The following is a 25257-nucleotide window of genomic DNA, read 5'->3' as shown; positions in this document are numbered from 1 at the left end:
CGACAAAACCATGAGAGCACTTGAAATTCACCTTGTTAACCTTACTACCCAAATTGTTGACCTTATTACTGAAAATACAATCTTTGCCGACCAACTTTTTAATTGCCTTGTTAACGCTCAAAACCATCATGATGAATCAAACTTGATTAGTCAACTCTTTGGCAAAGAGGAAATCCATTTAATGGATAGAAAGACTATAATGGGTACTGATTTTGCTAGATTGAGTCTAAAAAACCAATCTTTGCTTAAAAGTGTTGTTGCCAACTTGCCTCCAGAAGTACAATCTTGTATTTTGGAAAGCAAGGTTATGACTAAAGATCTTGATCTTTGGTTAAAACATTTCAAAACCCTTGTTTCAATTGCTCCTACCATTGTTGAACCTGATGGCCCCAATAAAGGCTACATGAAAAAGAAATGGGGAAAATATTTTGGGAGCAGTCTCAGAGTACATGAAAAAACCCATCATTTCCCTGGCCTTTTGATTAATTATGAAGATGGTTCTGATAATGATCCTTTCTGGCTTTCTCAAATGTTTGAATTTGTTTTTGTAAGACTCATCAAATTAACGAGTTATGATCAAATTAACCAATTTCCTGATATAATCCAAAGAGCTGTTGCAGATGTTGCAATAACTCCTTATGTTTCCATCCGATGTTGGAGTACTTTGCCCAAATGGGAAAAGAATAATTGGATGAATGTTCACCCTTCCAAGCATCTTGTTCTCATTAATGGATATACTCACCAAGGACAGTGGTATGAAGGAAATGCTTACGTTTCACATAAACATCCTTATGCTCTTACTAAATGCTAGAGAAGTTACTTTAATAATAGAATTCTTGATGTCTCCGAAGAGTTATGGAAAGACTACCATTTCTTTGGTTGTACAGACAGAATTTCTATTTTTGTTAATAAATCTTATGCTTCTGCGGTCCGACATTTACAATGGGCAGAACATGATGATCCAAGAATATTTCTCACAAGAGATCCTGTACACGAACCATTGATGTATTGTGGTTTCTGTAACCAATATTCAACTTATCATGAACATAAATGCAATAATAGCCCACCATGGGACCCCTGTCCTGAATGGGAACCTGATGAAGAATACTCTACCTGATTCACCTCTGGCCTATAATATTCACTCAAGAGTAAAAGCATTTACTGCTGCTTCCATGATTCCTTTGTTGACCACATTTTGGTACCACTACTACATTCCAGCATTGCTACAACTTTCCTCTATTATTGACTTTCCAAGATGAAGCTTTTTCCAAAGATAAAGCTATTTACCTGCTACTTTCATAATTGCTAATACTTTGGGCACAACATGCCAAACTACTTTTGGTCTCAAAAGCCGATTTGATTCCTTCCGGATATTGCGCTCCTAATGCCCCTCGCGGGTCCTGATATGAATAGTAAAATGTCACTATTCACTTTGTACTATTCACTGCTTTATTTACCTATATAAGGGGGGTTGTCCCTTATTGTTAAACTCAGAATCTTTTCTAGGATTTCCCTTAGAACTCTCTCTAGGACTTCCTTACATCAAGATATCTCACTGATACACAAAACTTGTAACTAGGAACTAGGACTAGCTTTCAAGCCTTGTACTGTTTAACCAACCTGTTGATCACTGTAATCTTGTTGCTACTACTACTACTACTGTAAGTGTTTGATGTACATTCAATAAACACTTCTGTTTTCAATACTTTGAATTATTTTGATATAAAACTGTTTGGCTGGTTCTACCGCCTTACTTTCAATTATCATTTACTTTGAATTATTGAATTATTTTGATATACAACTGCTTGGCTGGTTCTACCGCCTTACTTTCAATTATCATTTACTTTGAATTATTTCATATATCTGTTATCTGTTGTGCTTCTACCTTCTGCGCTGTCATCCTTCCCCCTTTATGGTATCAGAGCCATTCTTTCCTTGGCCGATAGTGTTGATGTGTCTTTCATATTCTGTCCGTATCTACCTGACCTTGTGATACTTCATTGTTGTGTTGATCTTACCATCGTTGGCGCCACTGCCATTGTAAAAAGTCCATTCTTTGGGAAGAGTAATATCTTGCCATTGAATCATTTTAGGGACTTGGATCTTAGCATCAGTGGTGGAACATTGAATCAACATAGTTTTTCCAGCAGGATCACGTCCTCTAGACTGAGGAGTTAGCTGGGAATCAAGCAATCTATAAAAAATTCGGTAAATAAGAGTAAAATGTCTACTGCCATCATCCATATCACAACCAGATGTCAATATATTCAAAGTTAAAGCTTTATATATATATATATATATATATATATATATATATATATATATTACAATTTATTAAAAAAACAATTAAGCAAATAGTTTATTATTATTCAAATATTTCAATAAACTTATACTACATGAACATATCTCCAAAAGTTGAAATATTAATATTGAGTGGGGCAAAAACAAACACAAAGGCCCAAAAAGGAAAAAAATGGGCTTTGAAGGCGAGCACACTATAATTAATTTGTAGAGAGGGGTATAATGGACTAACACTTAGGCTCCCGATCCAATGGGTTGAAGTCAAAGAAAGCGCCCAGATGGAAAGAAATAAAATTTAACAAGTAAAACAAAAATAAATCAAGTGTATAGATGTTTCCTTGATTAGCCAAGGGAGCTTGTTACACTTTACGAGTTACAAGTTTGAGTGTCATCTCTCTAATCTCTAGGTTCTGATCCCTATTCACAAGAATTCCCCCTCCTTTTATAATGCTTTCTTTTTCATCCTAACCCTCCACGTCGAGGGTGATTGATCTCCCTTAGATACTTGTCTCATCCTAACTTTGGAGGAAGTGCTGAGTGAATTACAAGTTGTTTTGACATTGTTCAGGTGTCATTCAGCCATTAATGTGACTGACATAGTTGTTGTAGGGCATTCAATCCAGAGGTGATGGAGGCTTCCTTGGGAAGCTTCCCTCCTCCCTTTCTCTCCTCATATTAGCTATTGTTGCTTCCCTCGGCTCATGCTTCCCAACCAAAGGCAGGATTCCCCTTGCCCACTTTAGGAGGTCCACGACCGAGGGACGTTCTTGGGTTACTCAGAGCCCTCATCCAAACTCACCCCCTCTTCTAGGTTCTATTAGGTTTCCCAGTCCAGGGCATTTGCTGGGCTTGCACGCTCCTCGAACATGGTCCAACAGAGGTGCTACTCATGAATCCCCCCCCCCCCTCGCCCCATAAATATCATTAAAGAAGACTAATAATTTAACTATCGCATGACTTAATCTGATTTTTTGACAAACGATGTGTAAATCATGAAATAGACATATCATGGATTATTTTCTCAATGATAGTGCAAGGAAGGGTCCAATATGTGGCAAAAGCAATTCTTGCCATTGGTTTCAAAGTGTTTCCTAAGTTTGTAACTGTAATTTCTTTGGGCCTCTTCATCTCAAAGTGAGAAGATTCATTTGGTTGTTAAGGACTAAGGCTTTTCTTCTTCTCTTCTTTTCAAAAAATGTTGGCATCAACTTTAATTTTAACTTTAAGATGTCATAAGTTTTGGCAAACTTAGAGCACTTAAGGTTTATACAAGAAAAATGTGTCAAATTTACATTTTTATCCAAAATTTACCACATCGGACAAGCTAAAATTGTGTAAATATCCATTGTTGGCATTTAAATTTTCCCTAAACTAAAACTCTCAAAAATCAAACACCAGAAATTAAAGGTCTAAATTGATACAATTTTAAAAGTTTAGGGTTTAAAAAAATTGAGGCAACAAAAAAAAGGTTTAGGGTTTAACTAAAAATTTAAAACTAATGAAATTATAATGTGCATTTAGATTTAAATTTTTTTTATATATTAAAAAATATTTGTTTATTTCTATTTTGAAAATTTAAGTTTTTCAAAAACTTGTATATGATCAAATAAACTAAGAAATAAAAATGCATTAAAAATCATACAATACGGAAAAAAAAAAAGAAAAAAAAGAAAAAAAAAAGTGAAGTCCTAATTATCGTGATTGTGCATGCTAAATGACTATATTCTCTCTGTGACAAGTGACTATACTCTCAGTAATTATTAAATTATTATATATATATATATAGTAATTATTAGGATAGTTTAATTTAAATAAACCCTATTACCTAATTTTCAAGATATTAAAAAGTATACTTCAACTAAAATTATATATTCCTTCTCATTAATTTTTTGGATAGTTTAATTTGGGTAAAACTCTATATTTTATAATTTTCAGGACATTTAAAATTCTTCAAAAAAAAAATTTTAAGAAATTTAAAATGAAATTTTAATATTTATTTTAATAATTCTGTATTTGAATATAATAAACTTGCTAGGTTTATGTGCCAATAATTAATTTAGACTAGCTCACTAAAAATTTCAATAATATTTGTAAACTTTTTTTTTCTTTTACATAAAATTTCTAATTAATCTCTAAATCTCAAAAACATGCTATATTGATCTTTAAAAAATTAATAATAAGTTTAGGAAAACATTTGTCTATAAACTTCGCTGAAACTTGAGGCTACAACTCCATTTAATATCTTTTTATTGGATGTGAATTTTAACAAATTTATCATTGAATTACATTTTCTTTTTATATCCTTCATGCTTGAAAATTTTCCCAAAAATCAAAGATAAATTTCAAGTTTTTGTAGTCTAAAATTATGTATAATAAATAAATTTTTGAATCAAATAGTAAATAAAATTCAATTGACATGGAATTTGATATGTGTGTTAACAACATAAAGAACATGCAATCTAATGGTTATATTTTCAAAATATGTGATCATGTTAATTTTTTTTAGTGAGAGTTATAGCCTTAGGCTACAATTAAGAGCATTGGGGGTGTAACCACCCCCCCCCCCCAAATTGCTATTTTAGCAAAATTCACACTTAAATTGAGCTTTATCTGGGTGTGTATTGTTTAAATTTTTTAGTAACCATGAATAGTAAGTTTGTATATATGCGAATGACTGTAGCTAGATGCTAGATGCTAGATGGTACAACTTAAATATTATATTTTATGTTATACCATCTAGCAAATATTATATTTTATGTGGATTCCAGTTAACTGAACTAGTAAAATCTCTAATAGTTGAATAAGAGATTTGGGATTCAATCGTCGCCTACACTAAAAACCGATTAATGTCTTAGTCTAATGATAGAACTATCATTAGGAGTAGACGCCATAGGTTGAAACTCTCTAAAAAAATATATTATATTTTTTTGTCTCTCACTCTCTCTTCCAATAAACAATTATTATTCTTTTTTATTACTTTTTTCTCTCTCTTCACACACCCTCCCTTTCAAGTGTCTGCTTCTTCCTCTCTCATCTTTATGTTCCTCTCACTTTCTTCTCTTTCTCCTCTCTTCGCTTCCATCACCCTTTCTTCACTCTTACCTCCTTCCACCTCCCTCACACACTCTAGTCTATTGTGCGTGTTTCTCTCACCATATCGAACCACTACTAGATCAGACCACCCCCAAATTAGACTAAGAGATCAGCGACCTTTCAACGAGGTTAGGGGCGTGGGCAATCTGTGGTTGTGTTGGTGTTTTATGGCGGTGGTTTTGGCAGTGGGGCTGGGTTTTTGGGAGGCTAAGTAGTTTGTTGATTAGCTTGGTTAATTATATGGGTTGACTTGGTTGATTTTTGCTAAATAGAGGGTTTTGTTTTGTGGGGTTTTTGGCGATTTTACTGGATTTTTTCTTGGCTAATTTAGTGGTTTATGGCGGTCATGGATGGTTGTTTTGGTGGGTGGGTGGTTGGTTGGTTCGGTTTTCGGTGATTTAGTGGTGGTGGTGGTGGCTGAGATTCAATGGTAGGTGGTTGCTAGCAGTGTTGTGATTGCTAGATTTGGTGGTTGTTGACTATGTGGATTTGCTAGAGAGACAGAAAGACAAAGAGGAAAGAGAGAGAGAGAGAGAGAGAGAGAGAGAGATGGGAAAGAAGAGAAAGAAACATGTTTTTATATTATTTGATTGAGCAATTGATCTCTTCTCTATATATTACAAAGATTTGAAAAGTTAGTTATTGTCTTTTTGACTTCCAAAAATACCCCGAATTTAATTAACTTATCATTATTCCTAAAACATAAGAAATAAGGTTAAAACTATAAATCAACAAAAATTGAACACAAAAAACTTACAGGATAAAAATTCCCCACTACCCAATGTAAAATAAACTTCCCACTACCCCATATTTCTATTAAAAAAAAACTGCCCTGCATTCTGTCGTGAAATTATAAAGTATTCACAAGTGCACGAACTGTAACGAAGTATAGCTTGACAAGAATAAGATCGAACCCACAAAAACTTGTATGAATGTAGAAAAATTAATCAAACCTTAACCAAATTAATCATAATCTAGTTTAATAAAAATTGGCTGTTTTGAAATTAAATAAACTAAGTAATAATTAAACTAAGCAAAAGACATAATATAAAGCAATAAAGAGATTAAACAATTTAGAGAAAGGAATTAAGGTTTTGGAATCTGCCTTGTTAATTCATATCACCATATTCATGATCAGTAATTTTTCCCAACCACTGCATGATAATCTAGAAATCAATCTTGCTATCATGGAAAATATTATCATTAAAACCTCTAGTTTAAAAATCTAAAGCATACTCTTCTTTGCTTCCTAGGTATAAAATCAAATCATCAATTGTACCCATTGACAAACAAATCGCAAGAGATATCCAATTCTAAAAATCAAATCATCAATTATATCCATTGACAAACAAATCACAAGATGTTAGAAACTGAAAAGAATATGGATGAACACCCAAAGTGGGCATGTCCTTCTGTATACCTCGTTCAAGAGTTATGAAGTAATGGTTTGGACCTTTACTCTACCCCACTAAGTCCACTATCCCACTCAATATTAATGGAGTGGTATGTATATAAACACTAAGAGTGGTATCCATTGAATAGTGAACAAATTCTACATTTCTCATAGTGTTTATAGAGAGTTGTGAGGCTCTTAGGTTGTGGGTTATGTTTGCATCACTCTAGTAGTGTGCAACACCGTCAAAGAAACGTTTTTAGTCCGTGGGTCATACAAACTAGAATTCAGAATGTGTTTGAATAGCTGGTCTGCGAGGAGGCTGGCTCTAGACAACGTAGAATAATCTCAAAGCTCCTATGTGATAGTCGGCTTAGGCCAAAAGAGGTATGCCGAAAAACCGATTGCTTATATTCCACTGCAAGTTTCTATTTCTTACATTGGTATCAGAGCGTTTATAGGTTTTTCTCGATGTCATAGGCATATATGATTAGTTCTTAATGCATTTTATGCTTTTGTGATATGCTATGAATTTTATGCACCTCACATGGCCTTCAATGGTAAGTTTTGATTCTGAGCATTTCGTGCCTTAAAATTAATATATGTTGTTTATATTACATGTATTAATATCTACCTTAAGTTTCATATCAAATCTCTAAATGTGCCATGAGATATAGTTTAACAAAATTTAGAACACTAAAACTTTAAGGACAAAACTGCCCTTATATGACTGCTATTTGCAAAATATGATTTCATATTATGAATCTATATGTTATAAGCTTTAAATCGGTATATGGTACGTTAAAAATGGACTTGCAATGAAAAAGTTATAAAACTTTAAAGTTCATGTCTGAAACACGTTTTTTTGGCTGAAAGAAGTTGAAAGGATGAAGATTGAAGACAACCTGCACATCACAAGTCTTTAACTTGCCAAAAGAGCTAGAGTGGTAGCAAATAAAATAAAAACAAAAAGGGTCCCATAATAGTTTATTACCTAAATATTGTTTGTATTTACTCAATTGCTTTTAGCATGCACTGTTCAATGGGTCCATGTGCCACTTTTGGGAACCTTGTTTCCTGTGAAATTTTTTTATGCCCATTAAGCCTATTGCATCTATTTCACATTATTTAAATAATAATAAATAAATAAGACGTAAGTACATGACCAACTCTATATCATGGTCAATGATATATTTGCAATAATTTATTTGGATTAAAACTATATTTAATCCATCCAATTGAATCGTATACTATACAAGCCTATCATTTATTTCTCATGAAACATAAAAGGCACACGCTTCAATGATATGGAATTGATTTAATTTTGTAAATTATTTAATTACATTATTATTTTTTATTGAAATATGGTATATTTACACAACGTTAAATATTATATTTAACGCGACAAAGAAATAATTATTTCTTAGTGAAATAATGAGATGCCTATATGAATTATTCTCGTGAGTTTAAATTGTGATAGCATGTTTGGCTTAATAGTTAATTGATAAAATTGGTGAATTGTTTTTAATACATATTTTTTGTAAATATGAAATATAGAATAATGGGAGTATGGTTGAGATGCGTTATCTCCCATACATAATTTTGCACAAATAGATTAAAATTAAGCTTAGTAATAAACACTAGTGGCGCAAGAGATGATTAAGAAGCTTAGTGAATTTTTTGATCTTGCGACATGTGTTGATTATCTAAGTTTATTTTAGATTGAACGTCAAAATTTTTGAAATGTGTGTGTAATGTCCCATTTGTAAAATTTTGTAGTGAAATGGCTTCCAAAGGTATAGTTGCTGATCTCAATAAAGGAGAGAAACTGGATGGTAAAAATTACAATATTTGGCACTGCAAAATCCAGTAAGTGTTGAATGAGTAAGAAGTCTTAAAGACTCTAACTCATTCGTTGAGTAAACCCGATGAGGGAAGCACTGAGCAACACCAACGTGATCTTATTGCCTATGAAAGTTGGTGCAAGAAGGATTTTTGTGCACACTTTATAACGCTGAGCAACATGCACAATGACTTGATTGGTGAATTTGAGCAGTATACAACTGCACAAGATATGAGGAAAGCTCTAAAGCTAAGATATGGAGGGACATCAATCACTAGATTGCGTGGCTTAACAATGAAATTTGATTCATATAAGATGCGCTTTGAACATACAATGAAGCAGCATCTTAGGGCGATATCCTCTAGGATTCGAGAGCTCAAATCAGTTGGAAACAATCTTACTGACGAACAACAAGTCCAGGTAGTGATTCGTTCACTACCAAGTTCATGGGAGACGATGTGTCAAAACTTGACACATAATGAGAATATCAAAACATTTGATGATGTGGCTCGTCACTTGGAACTTGAAGCTGAGCGCCTTGAAGCAGCCAAGCCGAGTTGTGGAAAAATATTGTGTCTATTAGTTCCTAATGTGGATGGCAATCCCGTTACGGTGGTGATCAAAAAAGCAGAACAATATGTTTGCGAAGAGAATAATATGTCTTGAAACAAATGAGGGTCCATCTATTTATACTCTCTCATGGTTGTTGGTGATAGACATGTCTTTTCATGAAGAGATATATTTTATACAAAAGATATAGTTGTTCAATAAAACATTAGTTTAATAAATCATACTAATATTTTTGTGAAGAAACACATCCACCAAGCGGAATTATTGCATATGTGAGATTGCTCCATATTGGTGCCCATTATCACCACCACACACTAATAGTGTCCTTAGCATGCTCGAAAGATTTTTTATATGTGCTTCTAACATCACATCACAATCAAGCATCACCCACTCTATAAAGATGATGAGTAACAATACCACTGATGTTGATTAGTTCTGTGCACATGGCTGAGACTAGCTCGCGTAAGGCATCTAGGCCTAAACATAAGCAACCTGATTACGCTCTTGGACAAGAGAGACCTAATGGATCACTGCCTAAGAAGACTAAGTTTGTCAAGTGCAATACTAGAGGAAAGTGCACAAAGAATGACAAGTCTAAATTGACTTGTTATAATTGCGGAAAAAAAGGACATTTTGCTCGTGATTGTACTAAGCCAAAAAAGGTAACACCTAATCCTACATCTCACCATGTTTTGTAACTAGTCATGTCTTTGTTGCTAATTCTACTCCTATGTGGGCTGTAGACTCAACAGCAACAAAACATGTAGCGAGAGATAAAGTGGGATTTGTGGAGTAGCGCCGGATTCCTATTTGAAGTAGAGACATCGAGGTGGGAAACAGAGCTAGCATGGAGATACTTGGAATTGGTACCCACAAGCTAGAGTTGCGAGGTGGTCGCACTCTGTTACTCCATGACATATTGTATGCTTCAGAGATCTGGAGGAACTTACTTTCTGTAGTTACTTTGTTAAGACTTGGTTTCCGGTTTATTTTTTAGATTAATTGTGTTTTATTGCATTTGGGAACAATTTATTATGGCCGTGGTTTTATTTCAAATGGTTTTATAATTTGAATATTGAATATTATAATAATGATAGTTCAGTTTTTTTAACTTCATCTGATAATGCTTTTGATAATACAATTATATGGCATGCTAGGCTTGGCCATATAGGGCAAGAGAGGATGGCTAGGTTAGCTAGAGAAGGCCTTATGGGCAATCTTGCTAAGGTCACTTTGTCCACATGTGAACATTGTCTTGTGGGAAAGTCAAAAAGAAAACAGTTTGGAAAAGCCATAAGGGTATCTTTTCCATTGCAACTAATCCACTTTGATATATGTGGTCCAATGAATGTGAGGGTAAGGCATGGAGGTTTGTACTTCATCACATTTATAGATGACTATACATGTTACGGTCATGTCTATTCGATTTCTCATAAGTCTAAGGCTTTAGATTTCTTTAGACGATACATAAGATTGTTTGAGAATCAATTAGAAAAGAGCATTAAGGCTCTCAGAACCGATTGTGGGTGTGAGTATCTATCCGAGCAATTTAAGGAGCTCTGTGATGAAAAGGGAATTGCAAGGCAGTTAATGGTGCCTTAGACACCGCAACAAAATGGTGTGGAAAGGAGAAATCAAACACTACTAGAGATGGTTAAGTCAATGATGGCGCAAGCAAACCTACTGATTTCATATTGGGGGATGCACTTTTGACTGCAGCCTATATACTTAATCGAGTGCCCTTTAAATCAATATCTTCCACACCTTATGAACTACGGACTGGCAAGAAACTTGACTTGAATAAATTCCGGCCATGGGGTTCAACAGGTTATGTTCACAATACTTCTCATAGATATGGGAAGTTAGGGCCTAGAGGAAAGAAGTGTATCTTTATAAGATATTCTGAGCATTCCAAAGGCTATGTGTTGATAGATGAACAACTTGATGGAAATGTGACTAAATTGGAGTCATGTGATGTTGATTTCATTGAAAGTGAATTCCCTAACATAGGTGAGGTTGAAAAGAACTTAACTCTTTATGAAATGATGGATCAAGAGGTAGGTGCCCCAAGTAGACTAGTAGAGGACAAGGAAGATGTTTTAAAATTTTGACCCGGTTGATAGAATTAACAAGTTTTAAACCCAAGTTATTAATTAGTTTTATTGTGCATAAAACTTGTTAAAACAAACAAACATTAATATCATGTCACAAATAATGCAGCGGAAAAATAAATAAGACAAGATATGATGACTCAGGAAAACCAATTAAACCAACTAGTTTCACAGTAAAAAACTTAGGGGGAAACCTTCCCGAAAAACAATTCACTATAGTAAAGAGAAGCTTCAGATCTAGTACAAAACCTTTGTCCCTAAACTCTACAATTTTCGTAGATGAACTTACAGCAGAAACCTTCTACCACTTCAGAACCTCTGAACTCTTCAATATATGAGCACCACCCTTTGATGCACGAATCTCAGTACATGATTAACTTCTTTGCACGAATCCTAGTACATGACTTACTCACCAACTTGAGGAAGAATAATGTTAGCTGCAAAATTCTTCACTTCATTAACAATGAAGACTAATAAACACTTGGTTACAAAACACTAAGGCGCAAAGACGCAGTAGCTTCTTTCAGAAAGAATAAGGCTTCAGTCACCTTTTGCATATGTTCTCCTTGTATTCTCTTATGTGACAGCCTCTAAAATAAACCTTATATATGTCTAGGGTTGTGAAAAAAGCAACCTTACACAAATACAAAAGTTTGGCCCAAAAATCAGATTTGAAAATTCTGATTTTCGTAACCTTAATAGATACCTCGATAGATAGCAGGTGTCGAGCCTCATTAAACCTCGATAGATAGCTATCTATCAAGCAGCTGTCGAGCTGTTTGCAGGTGGCTAGCAAGTGTCCAGCTTTACTAAACACCTTTTCTTCAGTTGTTTCTTGGTCCAATCTTCATGGCTTCAATACTAGACTTGAACAACATGTTTTTTGAAGTATTCAACACATCCTAGATCTATCCAAATACAAATAAAGTGCGTTTTGTCAAATGATTAGTTAACTACATAAAATATGTCCTTAACAATCTCCCTCTTTGGCAATCCGTGACAAAACCACAACAAACAAATGAACATATGAGAGAAGTCATAAATTACTCAACTCATATTTACTTGTTGAATACAATGAAATCTATCCTAACATAAACTCTGGAAAAACTTTGCAAGAAGAGAGTTTATGGCAAGTAGACTTTGACAACCTGTATTTTTGAAACACTTTAAACAAAACTCATCAAGACATCTTAGTGTGAAACAGAAATAATAGATTGCATACAAGTTAAAGAAACATGTGTATAAAGATAGAAAAGAAACAACATATGTAGAGATAGGTGAAGAAAACATTCATCATCACATATATATGTCATAGATAAGCACAATATATGTCATACATGGTCACAAGACCTAAGGTACAAGAAGAAGAAGCTAAAAGTAGCTCTCGCAACAACAATGAGGTAAACACTCCCCCTAACAAGATGAAACACATTCCCCCCTTACAAGGAATGTATTTCTCCCCCTAACTTGTAGAATCTAAAAAAAGGAACCACAAAATCTCCAATTTCTTCCCCTTTTTGTCACGATTAACAAAAGGTAAAGGAAGCTATAAAGCTTCACATGAGAAACAAAAAGATGATCAAGGATGATCAAAGGGGCATAAAGAATCCATAAAAATGCATGAATGTAATGAAATAAGATGCTATGGATGACAAGATAAGAGAAACATGCAAAACATGTGAAAAACAATGCATGCAGCGGATCTCGATGGATCGAGAGGTGTCGAGGTATGTGTTAAGAAAAGCAACGTCAATAAATAGAGCTATCGAGAAGGTGTCGAGGAATAAAGCAAAGACACGAGAACAGAAGCTCGATCGATCCACCAGGTGTCGAGAAGCTATCTAGAAGACAAAAGTTTTCTCGATCAATCCACCAAGTGTCGAGAAGATGTCGAGATTGCGATAAGAAAAAGCTAAGAAGCTCAACAGACAGCCAGGTATTGAGGAGGTGTCGAGCCAGCTTTTAAAAGCAGTTTTTCGAGAAGGGAAAAACACAGACATAAATGCAATCATGCATGCAACTCAACCAATGATCTAATCAACATATTCGACTCTCAAAATCATCTCTCAACAACAATTTTAAGCACATGGATCCCAAAAAACACACACACACACACACACTAAACAAGTCTACCCGATTTTATATTTCAAAAATAAGTCAAGACAATTTAGTGAGTATATATCAACACATGTAAACCTTGTGATAGCCAAATCACATTGTACTTGCACATGTATCAAAAGTAGCAAAGAATATTGCGTGTTGTATGTGAAAACATCGCAAAATTGCATAAGTGTCCCAATGTTATGACGATTTGAGATATGAGAAAATCACTTTAACTCACACATAATCATAACTGTTTGATGGGAACTATCACCTTTGAGGTACATCCTATAACTCCCACATCTCCTAGAAAACACGCTTGCAATCATATTTAAAAAGTATTTTGTTCTTTTTGCTTTTATTTCTTTGTATATTTTCTTTTATTAAGCAAACCATGCATGGGTATATAAGGAGAGAAAAGAAATACCCACTTATGTTAGGCTTTTGACATTGCACTTTTGCTATGTCGAAGCATACAGATGTCATTGACATTGCACTTTTGCTTTGCCGAAGTATACAGATGTCATTTCATGATTGGCGGATAATAGTGATGAGATGATTATTTATGCATTTCTCTTAGGATTTTCTAGTCCTTCCCGTCAAAAAGAGTGATACGAGTGTTAAGTACAAGAGATCACTTAACCTTACTCATCGCAAACAAAGAGTCACAAAGCTCACTTGCTTAGTTGTGCATAAGGATGTTCATCTAAGCTACAAGAGATACAAAGTTTAGAAAACTTTGTTTCAAAGGCCATTTTAAGGTTCACAAGAATCGATGTACACAAACACACACTGTATTTGTACTTTTCAATTTTTCTCAATTTTTTATTTTGAAAATAAAACAAAATAAAAACTAAACAACCAAACAAAAATAGAAAAACAACATGAAAGCATGAAAGAAAAATGCAAATGCATGAAAGCATGATAGAAAAATGCAAATGTATGAAAACAAGCAAAGAGAGTCCTACTTTAGATAGAAAGAATCAAAGCAGAGGATAAACAGAAAAGACAATTAAGTCTTAGGCTCCTTTCTCACCCACACAGCACGAGTCTTTGGCCATGAAGATGAAAAGGCACATGTCCTAGTATGTCTACTAAAGGACATAGAGGAATTAGAATTCCCCTGAAATTGAGTTAAAAAGCTCAAAACTTTTAATAACTTACCAATAATTTTCATGACAACGGGGGTCAAGGATCACACTCAGAAAATTAATCCAATCAAAGTGTACCCGCTCTGATACTACTTGTTGAGAAATTTAGACACCGATTGATAGAATTAACAAGTTTTAAACCCAAGTTATTAATTAGTTTTATTGTGCATAAAACTTGTTAAAACAAACAAATATCAATATCATGTCACAAATAATGCAACGAAAAAATAAATAAGACAAGATATGATGACCCAGAAAAATCAATAAAACCAACCAGTTTCACAGTAAAAAACCTAGGGGGAAACCTTCCCAAAAAACAATTCACTATAGTAAAGAGAAGTTTCAGATCTAGTACAAAACCTTTGTCCTTTGACTCTACAATCCCCGTAAATGAACTTATAGCAGAAACCTTCTACCGCTTCAGAACCTCTGAAGTTTTCAATATATGAACGCCACCCTTTGATGCACGGATCCCAGTATGTGACTAATTCCTTTGCACGAATCCTAGTACATGACTCACTCCTTTGCACGAATCCCAGTACGTGACTCACTCACCAACTTGAGGAAGAAGAATGTTGGCTGCAAAGTTCTTCACTTCATTAACAATGAAAATCAAGAAGCATTTGGTTACAAAACCCTAAGGCGCAAAGACGCAGTAGCTTCTTTCAAAGAGAATAAGGCTTCGATCACCTTTTGCATATGTTCTCCTTGTATTCTCTTATGTGACAGCCTTTAAAATAAGCCTTATATATGTATAGGGTTGTGAGAAAAGAAACCCTACACAAATACAAAAGCCTGGCCCAAAAATCAGATCTGAAAATTCTGATTTCCGTAACCTCGATAAATAGCAGGTGTCGAGCCTCGTTAAACCTCAATAGATAGCTATCTATTAAGCAGCTGTCGAGCTATCTGCAGGTGTACAGCTTTAGGAAATACATTTTGCTTCACTTGTTTCTTGGTCCAATCTTCATGGCTTTATTACTAGACTTGAACAACATGTTCTTTGAAGTATTAAACGCATCCTTGATCTACCCAAATACAAGTAAAGTGCGTTTTGTCAAAGGATTAGCCAACTACATAAAATATGTCCTTAGTAGAAAAAATTCCTAAAACTCTTAGAGACAGTGGGAGCAACTCACAACCTAGTGGTAGAACATCACTAGAAGTTGATCCACAACGACCTCAGCCACGTAGAAGCAATCGTGGAAATGTTCCTTGTCGTCGTTTTGAGATTGAGGAGGAAGCTTTCATGATTGCTTCACAGGATGATGATGAGCCAAAAACTGTGCAAAATCTCTCATCTTCTGTTAGTGATGAGTGGATGAAAGCAATGAATGATGAAATGGAGTCTATAATGACTAATCAGGTCAAGGATCTGGTAGACCTACTTTCAAGGCAAAAAGCAATTAGGAACAAATGGGTTCTTAAAATCAAACACAAGGTGGATGGGTCAATAAAAAGGTATAAAGCTCAATCAGTGGCAAAAGGATACACTCAAAAGTAGGGTATTGACTATGAGGAAACATTTTCTCTGGTTGTGAGGTTTGCCTCTGTTTGAATCATTCTGGCCATTGTTGCAAACTTGAATTTGGAATTATACCAAACGAACGTTAAGACAGCTTTTCTTAATGGAGAACTAGATGAAGAAATCTATATGGATAACCTATTGGCTTTATTGGCTTTGTGACCAAAGGTCAAGAGCACAAAGTGTGCAAACTTAAGCGATCCATATATGGTTTAAAGCAGTCATCTAGACAGTGGTATTTGAGATTTCATCGAGTCGTTCTATTGAATGGGTTTACGATGATCGAAGAAGATCACTGTATCTACGTAAAATGATCCAAGGGAAGTCTCATTATTTTGTCATTGTATGTCAATGACATATCATTGGCCGATAATAACATGGAGATGATTATCGCCACAAAAGGGTGGCTGTCCTCTAACTTTGAGATGAATGACATGGGTGAGGCAGATTATATTTTAGGGGTTAAAATCCTTAAGGATCACCCAAAAGAAACTTTTAGGTTTATCACAACAAACCTACATTAAGAAAGTTCTTGAGCGTTTCCAAATACATAATTGAAAACCCATAAATACTCCAGTACCAAAAAATGAGAGCTTAAGTCTTGATATATGTCCTAAGACTCAAGATGAAGAAGAAAAGACGGCTCGTGTTCCTTATGCTAATGCAGTTGGAAGCTTGATGTATGCAATGATGTGTACTCGGCCTGATATATGTTATGCTATTGGATTAGTCAGTAGATTTCAGTCTAATCCAGGACTTGCTCATTGGAAAGTTGTCAAGAGGATATTAAGGTATCTTAAAGGGATAGCGGACTACATCATTTGTTATCAGGGTTCAGATTTGCGTATGATTGGCTATAGTGATGTTGATTGGGGTAGTGACCTACATGAACGAAAATCTACATTTGGATATGCTTTCTTGCTAAATAATGGTGTCATCACTTGGAGTAGCAAGAAACAACCCTGTATAGCATTATCAACTATGGAAGTAGAGTATGTAGCATGTTCAGCACTTGTTCAGGAAGCAGTTTGGTTGAGAAGCTTCTTTCAGAATCTTGAGGTTGTCAAGGATGCCTCGGATCCTGTTACGGTACATTGTGATAGCATGGCAGCACTTGCCTATGCTAAAGACTCTAAGTATCATGGTAGAACCAAACATATTGATATACGATATCACTATATTCGAGACATGGTTGCCCACAATGAAGTGGTTCTAAAACACATTTCTACAAGCCTTATGATTGCTGATCCTCTTACAAAGCCTACAGGAAAGGATGCCTTTCAAGCTCGTGTTAGGAGTTTAGGGCTACGTAGAATATAATGATATGTTGCTTTTAGTTACCATTTATTGTACTCTTTTAGGATTTTTTTTTTTAATACATATGATGTTATTCAGTTAATAATATGTATGTTTACACACACATATACCATATGATGAGTTCTGTGGTATGAAAGGTATGTCGGCAGACTTAGGTCGGCTCACTTAGGTCGACTCACTCACACAAGTGATCACCTCTGGCGCTTGAGTAGTGAGCAAAGATGAGACATTGTGTCATTTAATGCTTATGTAGCATATATAGATGGTTGACACAAACAGATGCCGCCTTAGTTGGAACTAAGATAAGGTTTATAATATATTAGATTGTACATGGATAGCCTGTGATCCATGTAGCTTGTGGTTAGCCAGATGCGAGATCTTATTTGATGCCTGAGGTGGCAAGCGAATAAAGGACTCGAGTTAGGCATTTGAGTAATGACTAGGCTAAGATTTGTACGGTGTATTGAGTTAAGACATACGCTCTTACATAAGAGAACTCCATCGTAGCATGTATTTCATACTACATGTGCTTACTCGACCAAAAGTGGAGGTGAGAAAATAAATCCCTGCTTCTTCACCGTGTGAGTCCCATGGATCTTTCATTAAGATCCTACTTATGCCCTTGTTACTTTTGACTATGTCATGAAGCTGAGGTTTTGATGTCTGCTACTTTGGCATGTTAACTCTGGCCATGTTGGATTCGGTCTAAAGGGACATTGCTGGGAAAGCAATTGGACCAAATTTAAAGGACATGAGTGCAAAGGGAAGACTATTTTTGTAACACATCCTTATATTTGTACTCACTGTCGATAGTTATAACGCTTATGGTAGCGAAATAATCGTGAGTACATCTAGATAGTTATGATGGATCGAGCATAAGTCTGAGTATTAAACTCAAGATGGGTTAGAGATGCTTGATTTGATGTGTTAATATATGTCTAGGGCATAATGAGACACTTTAGGGATGTTGCTATGCTGGTCTTGGTATAAGATTTAGTATAGTACTCCCAAATATGTTTTTCAAGTGTGCTCGGTGGTCGCACAACATATTTGCCAGTATGAATGCACTGAGAAACACATTGAGAGATGGATAATAGGGCCATGCCCACAATGGATGAGTGGGAGATGTTAGAAACTAAAAAGAATATGGATGGACACCGAAAGTGGGCATGTCCTTCTGTATACCCCATTCAAGAGTTATGGAATAATAGTTTGGACCGTTACTCTACCCCACTAAGTCCACTATCCCACTCAATATTAATGGAGTAAGGAGTATATAAACACCAAGAGTGGTATCCATTGAACAATGAATGAATTCTACATTTCTCATTGTGTTTATTAAGTGTTGTGAGGCTCTTAGGTTGTGGGTTATGTTTGCATCACTCTAGTAGTGTGCAACACCGTCAAAGAAACGTTTTTAGTTCATGGGTTATACAAACTGGAATTTAGAACGTGTTTGAATAGTTGGTCTGCGTGGAGGCTGACTCTAGACGATGTAGAACAATCTCAAAGCTCTTGTGTGATCGTCGGTTTAGGCTAAGAGAGGTATGTCGAAAAACCAATTGCTTATATTCCGCTACAAGTCTCTATTTCTTACACAAGAGATATCCAATTTTAAAATTAAGAAATAATAAACCAAGCATTCAATCAATTAAGATAAATCCAAATCATGAGAAAAACATGATTGAACTCATATTATGAATCCTACCTTAGTCGATTGGGATGAAGTAAGAACAATTAAATCATAAAAAACCAACCGTTGTGAGAAATATCAAATCACATAAATAAAACTGATAATTCTTAACAAAATTCATCCTCAAACTTAATTGAAAGTTTAGCTACTCATAGTAATCGAAAGAAAGTATAAAAATAAAATAGTAAACATTAAACTAAACAAATAAAACTGTCATGGAGGAAAGCCACAAAGGTAGCCGCCATAGGCAGGTCCTTAGCTTCTCTGAACTTCTGCCCTAGCCAATTCCCCTTTTCTTCTTTTTTTTCTTTTTTTTACTTTTCTATTTATAATCACCACAATCTGCCTGATAGTGACACTCCTAATACAAGTCAAATTAGCCTCTTTACTATTGCTTTGTTTTGCTCCTTTGGAGCACTAGCATTGAGAATGGTATAAAAGTTGGTATTTTGCTATCTAAAAGCCTACTTTATCTATTTACCAACTCACTTTACAATGCACCCAATATCTCAAATATTATTTTTACATATAATCTATTAAAATAATATAATTACACAATAAAATAATTTAAAAATAGAATCAAATAAAATAATAAGAAAGAGAGAGAATATTTTTGTGTTAAAGAATTCTTTACATGCTCCTACAGTGAGTTCTTATTTATAAGAACCCACCGTAGAAGGTTGCAAAAATATTTGAGTGTGCCCACCTGAATGTAGTGGGGTTTTTTTTTTTTTTTTTTTTTTTTTTAAATACTTTTGAGTTGTAAAATAGCAATGGAGGGTTTTTATTAACCCCCACTAGTGCTTATAAATTAGTATCCATCACATTCGGGTGACCTAAAGCCTTTTTATTAAAATTCCAACATGGCCCATTGCAAGAACTCCCAGGTATGTGTTTTGGTGAAGAAATTAAGTGGCCCACGTCAAGCCCATATGTATATTAACCACGAAAACAAGCCTTTAATTTCTTCTTTCTCTAATATTCTTCACCACGTCAGATTAACATTTGTCCCACTCTTCTTATTCTTCCTTTTCTTTTCTTCACACCTTGTTGGACTTGCCCAGCCTGCTTGTATTCTTTTCTTTTATCTTTGCTTGCTTCACTTCATGCCTGGGCTGGATCTCTCAAATTGGCTGGACTTTTTTTTTTAAAAAAAAATTTTAAGAGAGTTTTACATGCATCTGCTTTGGTGATAATTTTTTATCATCAAATCAAATTGACTTAACTTAATTGACCATTATTCTACCTCAAATAAAGCCTATTAGCATTTAAATCCTTTATCACCTATAAGACAAAAATAATAAATCATCAGTCACAAATTATTATAAAAGTAATGTTAAATATGTAGATGTGAGAGTACCATATCATCTATATTCTATGCACATCACATTCCTAAAAAAAAAAAATTGAAAAACTATCTCACGTTGTATCAAAAATAAATAAAAACTACCCATTTCACATTAAAAAAAAACTACATATATATTGTGAATTGGTAACTTTATAACATTTTGTGATGCATGAATAGTGAACTATATGAAAGGTGTTATAAAAATTTGACTATGAATGGAAAATTATGACCCCAAACCCAAAAGCAAGCACTTATTTTATTAGGTTGCATGTAAAAATAAGAAAAATAGATGTTAGATATATAAATAAATGAATTGTTAAATGAGTTGATAAAATTATTAAAATAGATAATTTTTTAAAATGTAAAATAGATATTATCTTAGCCAAACTTTCTCCATAAATTTATAACAACAGTTTCAAATTTTTAAAATTTAATTAAAATTTTAAAATAATTTAAGAACAATTTAAAACTATCTTAAATATTTTTACGGTTTAAACTTTTAAAATAGTAAAAATACTATTTTTTTTTCTAAATTAAAAAAGAAAGAAAGAAAGAAAGAAAATAACTAGACTCCGAGTCCTTCTGTACCTCGAGTTCCGAAAAGTGTGTAATCTCTTTATGGTTTGCCTCTAGAGTCTCTTGACCCCTTTTGTTATCCCCTGTTTGGTTCAATCTTCAAGAAACAGATATATCATTACACCCTCTCTCTCTCTCTCCCTCAAAGCTTCTATGGCCGGACCTTGATCATCTCAGCGTCTCTGCCACCGTGGTTTTGCTCGTAAAGCCCTTTCCGATCTCACCCAATATTGCTCTCTTTATTTCTTTGCACCGAGGTTAGCTACAGCCGAACCACAACGGACCACAACCGCCACCAGTGATAGCGGTGGTTTATGGCAATGGTTTATTCACTTTCTTCTTCTGTGTTTTTTTTTATTTTTCTATTGGGTTTGGGGATTTAGATTTGGTTGTTAAGATCTGATGTTGTTACCTGCATGTGCTTTGGTTTGGATTTTGATTTCAAATGTATTTGGATTCTGTGAATCAATGGTTATGGTGGATTTTGGTTTGAAATTTTCTTAGATTTTGTTGTATGCGTTGCTGTGGGTGTAAATATCTGATTTGGGGTTTGCTTCAATATGTCTGATATGGTGTTATAATAATTTCCATAGAAGAAAAGAGTAATGAGATCTGGTTCAGCAAAAAAGGTTTTTTTTTTTTTTGCAAGTATAGTAGATGTTATGTCAGGATGATACTATTTACTAGGGCTCAAGTTTTCTGTTTCTTTATATCAATTTCTGTTCTGGGTTTGTGTCGTTTGATTTATGTGAGGGCCAGAGCATTACAAATCTTCGGTTTTTGATGTGAAAGTTTTGATTTATTATTATTATTTTTGGTATGGAATTGGTGGGCAGTGTGCAAAATTGTGAGAAATTGCATTGGTTGAGATTGGATCTCTTGGCAATATGGTTGTAGTAGGTGTGATTTGTTGTAAATTTTCTGAAAGCAATGGCATTTGTTTAATCTGTGTCAGTGATATTCTTATGTGGGATCTGATTATTTCTGCTATGAAATCTTTTGAATCAATGATATGTTGCTAAACAGACCCAGATGATGGAATTGCTTGGTGAATGAATTGTAGGTTCCTAGGTGTTATAGAAAGAGTTATGGTGCTTCTTTGTTTGAAAGTTTGGCTTCATATGATGTTGCATTATGATTGTTTTGTCTCATTTGTTATTGGGTTATCTGTGCACATGTTTTCAGCATTGTCTTACTAATAGTTATGGCTTTTATTTTTTTGGGTATATCTTATGAGGGATATAGGTTTGCAATCTAAATGGACTGGACTATAAATCTTTTGTTGTTGTTGGCAATACCTCTATTCGCATTTGTGCTGTTGAGAGTTTCTGGTTCTTCGTTTTTTTGTTGTTAATGCATCTTTGTAAAGTCTTGTTCTCTAACTGGGGTGTATATGAGGCCCTATCTGATTTAGGTTTGGTTTATGCCATGGTAGTAATACACTATCATTGTGTTTTTTAAGCATATCAATATAACCAACACTACACTGGGCAGGTGCAAAAGATGGGGTAACATTCACTGACATCTTGCATTTTGGTGGCATGCAATCTATTATCTTTGTCATGCATTCTTTATGTATAATGTAACTCTTCCTTAATTATACTCTCACAGTGCATTGACACTCGTGTAAGTGTCTTGATAAGTGCAATTTGTTTCCATTGTATGTAAATTTTCTTCAATGAATTTGGGATTGCTGACATATCAGCTTAATTTCTGCAGGCATATGATTTGTGATTGTGTAATCTTTTCTACTCCATAACATAAAGGATTCTGTTGATATAATTCAGAGCACTTAGAAGAATGGCCGATGGAATGTCAAGTTTCTGGGGTCCTGTTACATCCACTATTGATTGTTGTGAGAAGAATTATGCCTACTCAACTTATATTGCGGAATTTTACAACACCATATCAAACATTCCATGCATTCTTTTGGCCCTCTTTGGTCTTATCAATGCTATAAGACTACGATTTGAGAAGAGATTTACTGTTCTTCACATATCTAATATGATACTTGCCATTGGCAGCATGTTATACCATGCCACATTGCAACGCGCGTAAGTAATTCTATCATTTAGGAGTTCTGAAGCTTAATTTATGTGTGATTGGTTGATCTCATACAAGGTATATTACTATTATAATTGGGATATATTTATAAAAGCAGTTTTGTCATTTGGGGGGGGTGGGGGCGGGGGCAGGGAGGGGAGGGGTTTAAAGAAAGTGTGAATTAGATGTCTGTGATCTAAACAACAGTAATTAAACTTATTTCAGATGAAGAATTTGCAGTAGGACAGCACTCTATAACTTTTTGCTGTTTTGTGTTGGACATGCTCTGGTAACTGATTCTTACAAGCCTTGAAGACAGACATTTAAAATGTGAATCTTTTGATGGTGCAAGCTTATAACTGTAGGCAACCTCATGTAATTAGCATTAGCCACATGAGTTGAGCTGGCTGGTTCAATGCTGATGGTGTTTTTCTTTAAAATTGGGGTCAAAATTCTATTATTCTCACTTCCGTGTGAAAAGAACATATATGGAAGCAGGCATAGGGAGTTAATTAGAACTTTGCACGTGTAATTTTGATAAATTCATGTTTCACATGCAAGTTCTTACACATACACTTTCAGTTTAGGCCTGAATTTCTTTTCTGCCTTTATTTAATATTGGATATGGGGGCTGTCATAATAAAGTTAATTTTATTTAGACAGTTTCTTTATTCTTGGATGGTTATTTCATTTACATTTACTCTTTAGGTGTTCTAATTTGTTCCCAGGCAACAGCAGAGTGATGAAACTCCTATGGTGTGGGAAATGCTACTCTATATGTACATCCTCCACTCACCAGACTGGCACTACCGCAGCACAATGCCTACCTTCCTATTCCTTTATGGTGTTGTTTTCGCTGTTGTCCATTCATTTGTCCATCTCGGCATTGGCTTCAAGGTGCATTATGGAATCTTGTGTTTCCTCTGCATTCCCCGAATGTACAAGTATTACATTTACACAAAAGATGCTTCTGCTAAGCGGCTTGCAAAGCTTTATGTGGCAACCCTTTTCCTAGGTAGCTTGTGTTGGCTCTGCGATCATCTTTTCTGCAAGGAGATATCTAGTTGGCCCATAAATCCACAGGGGCATGCCATGTGGCATGTCTTCATGGGTTTCAATTCTTACTTTGCAAACACCTTCTTGATGTTTTGTCGTGCTCAGCAAAGGGAATGGTCTCCAAAAATTGCTTATCTTATGGGTGTCCTACCGTATGTGAAGGTTGAGAAACCAAAAGCCCAATGAAAGAAGCACAAGTGAAGGAAGTATTAGCTATCTTGAGACGTCGTGGCAGGTGACAGACTTAACAAGCGACCATTTTTGTTCTCTTTTCGAGATGGCTTCAATTCAATGACATTCCTAGATTGGTTTGCCATTGAAATTTCCCTTGTTATAAAAGTAGAACATGTACCATATTTATAAGCTTTTGTTGCCAGTACGAGATTAGATGTTTTTTTTTGGGATGAATCAGATGGCTTTTTTCTGAATACTTAGATCTGATTTTTGGTTTTAGAAACACATATCCTGTTATTGAACTCTTGAGAGATTCATGATTTTGATTTTGTTAGTTTTATGTCTTTAATTAGACAATCAAATTTTTTCAATATATATTGTCCCACAGAATTATTATTTTTCTTTGTTTAAGGTCTCTCCAGAAGTTCACATGTACTATCGGCTTTTGATATCAAGAGTGTTGGATGATGGTAATATACCTATTAAGTTGGATAAAAACTTTCAAAAACTGTTATAAGACCAACTATCCTTGATTATATTGGATGTTAGGCTATAAAGAGCGAAAATGAGAATGTTAAAATAGATGTGACAAAAAGATAGAATTTGAAATTAGAAAATTAGATTAAAGATAAGGAGGATATATACTATGAAAAACAAATTAAAAATAAGATTTATTTGTTATTTTACATTAAAAAAAAGTACAATTGAATAAAAGTACAATTGTAACTAAATTAAAATTAAAATTAAAATTAAAGTTTTAAAAAATTGTGCTGATATTGATTTATGGCAGGCAAAAGCAATTGTGGGTCAATATGGACAGGCTAGCGTAGATTTGCATTGAAGACAACATATACATTCGAAAAGGTATCAAGCTTTGCTTATGGCCTCCGCAGTCGGCAGCACAAGTGGAACGTGCTGCTGACTGATTGCATTGTTTGTGATTGGAGGAACTAGATTCTTTTC

At 34.6% G+C, this 25257-nt stretch overlaps 1 protein-coding gene across 1 annotated transcript; it reads left to right on the top strand.

Moving 5' to 3' along the window:
• Window positions 1-21025: 21025 nt before the first annotated feature.
• LOC142636435 (alkaline ceramidase) lies at window positions 21026-24667 on the top strand. Its single transcript, XM_075810672.1, has 3 exons — window positions 21026-21344; window positions 22741-23075; window positions 23793-24667. The coding sequence occupies exons 2-3, from the start codon at window positions 22822-22824 to the stop codon at window positions 24304-24306; spliced, it is 768 nt and encodes a 255-aa protein (XP_075666787.1). The 5' UTR covers window positions 21026-21344; window positions 22741-22821; the 3' UTR covers window positions 24307-24667.
• Window positions 24668-25257: the final 590 nt, after the last annotated feature.

Source organism: Castanea sativa, chromosome 5 (genome assembly GCF_040712315.1).
Source record: "Castanea sativa cultivar Marrone di Chiusa Pesio chromosome 5, ASM4071231v1".
Lineage (NCBI taxonomy): Eukaryota > Viridiplantae > Streptophyta > Magnoliopsida > Fagales > Fagaceae > Castanea > Castanea sativa.
Note: the sequence above shows the minus strand (reverse complement) of the source record. Positions and strands in the feature narration are given on the sequence as shown.

Excerpts from the sequence above, each read along its gene's own strand:
- LOC142636435 (XM_075810672.1), top strand. The coding sequence starts at position 22,822 with ATGGCCGATGGAATGTCAAGTTTCTGGGGTCCTGTTACATCCACTATT. Across the intron at positions 23,076-23,792 it reads CATGCCACATTGCAACGCGC|GCAACAGCAGAGTGATGAAA; the intron begins GTAAGTAATTCT and ends ATTTGTTCCCAG.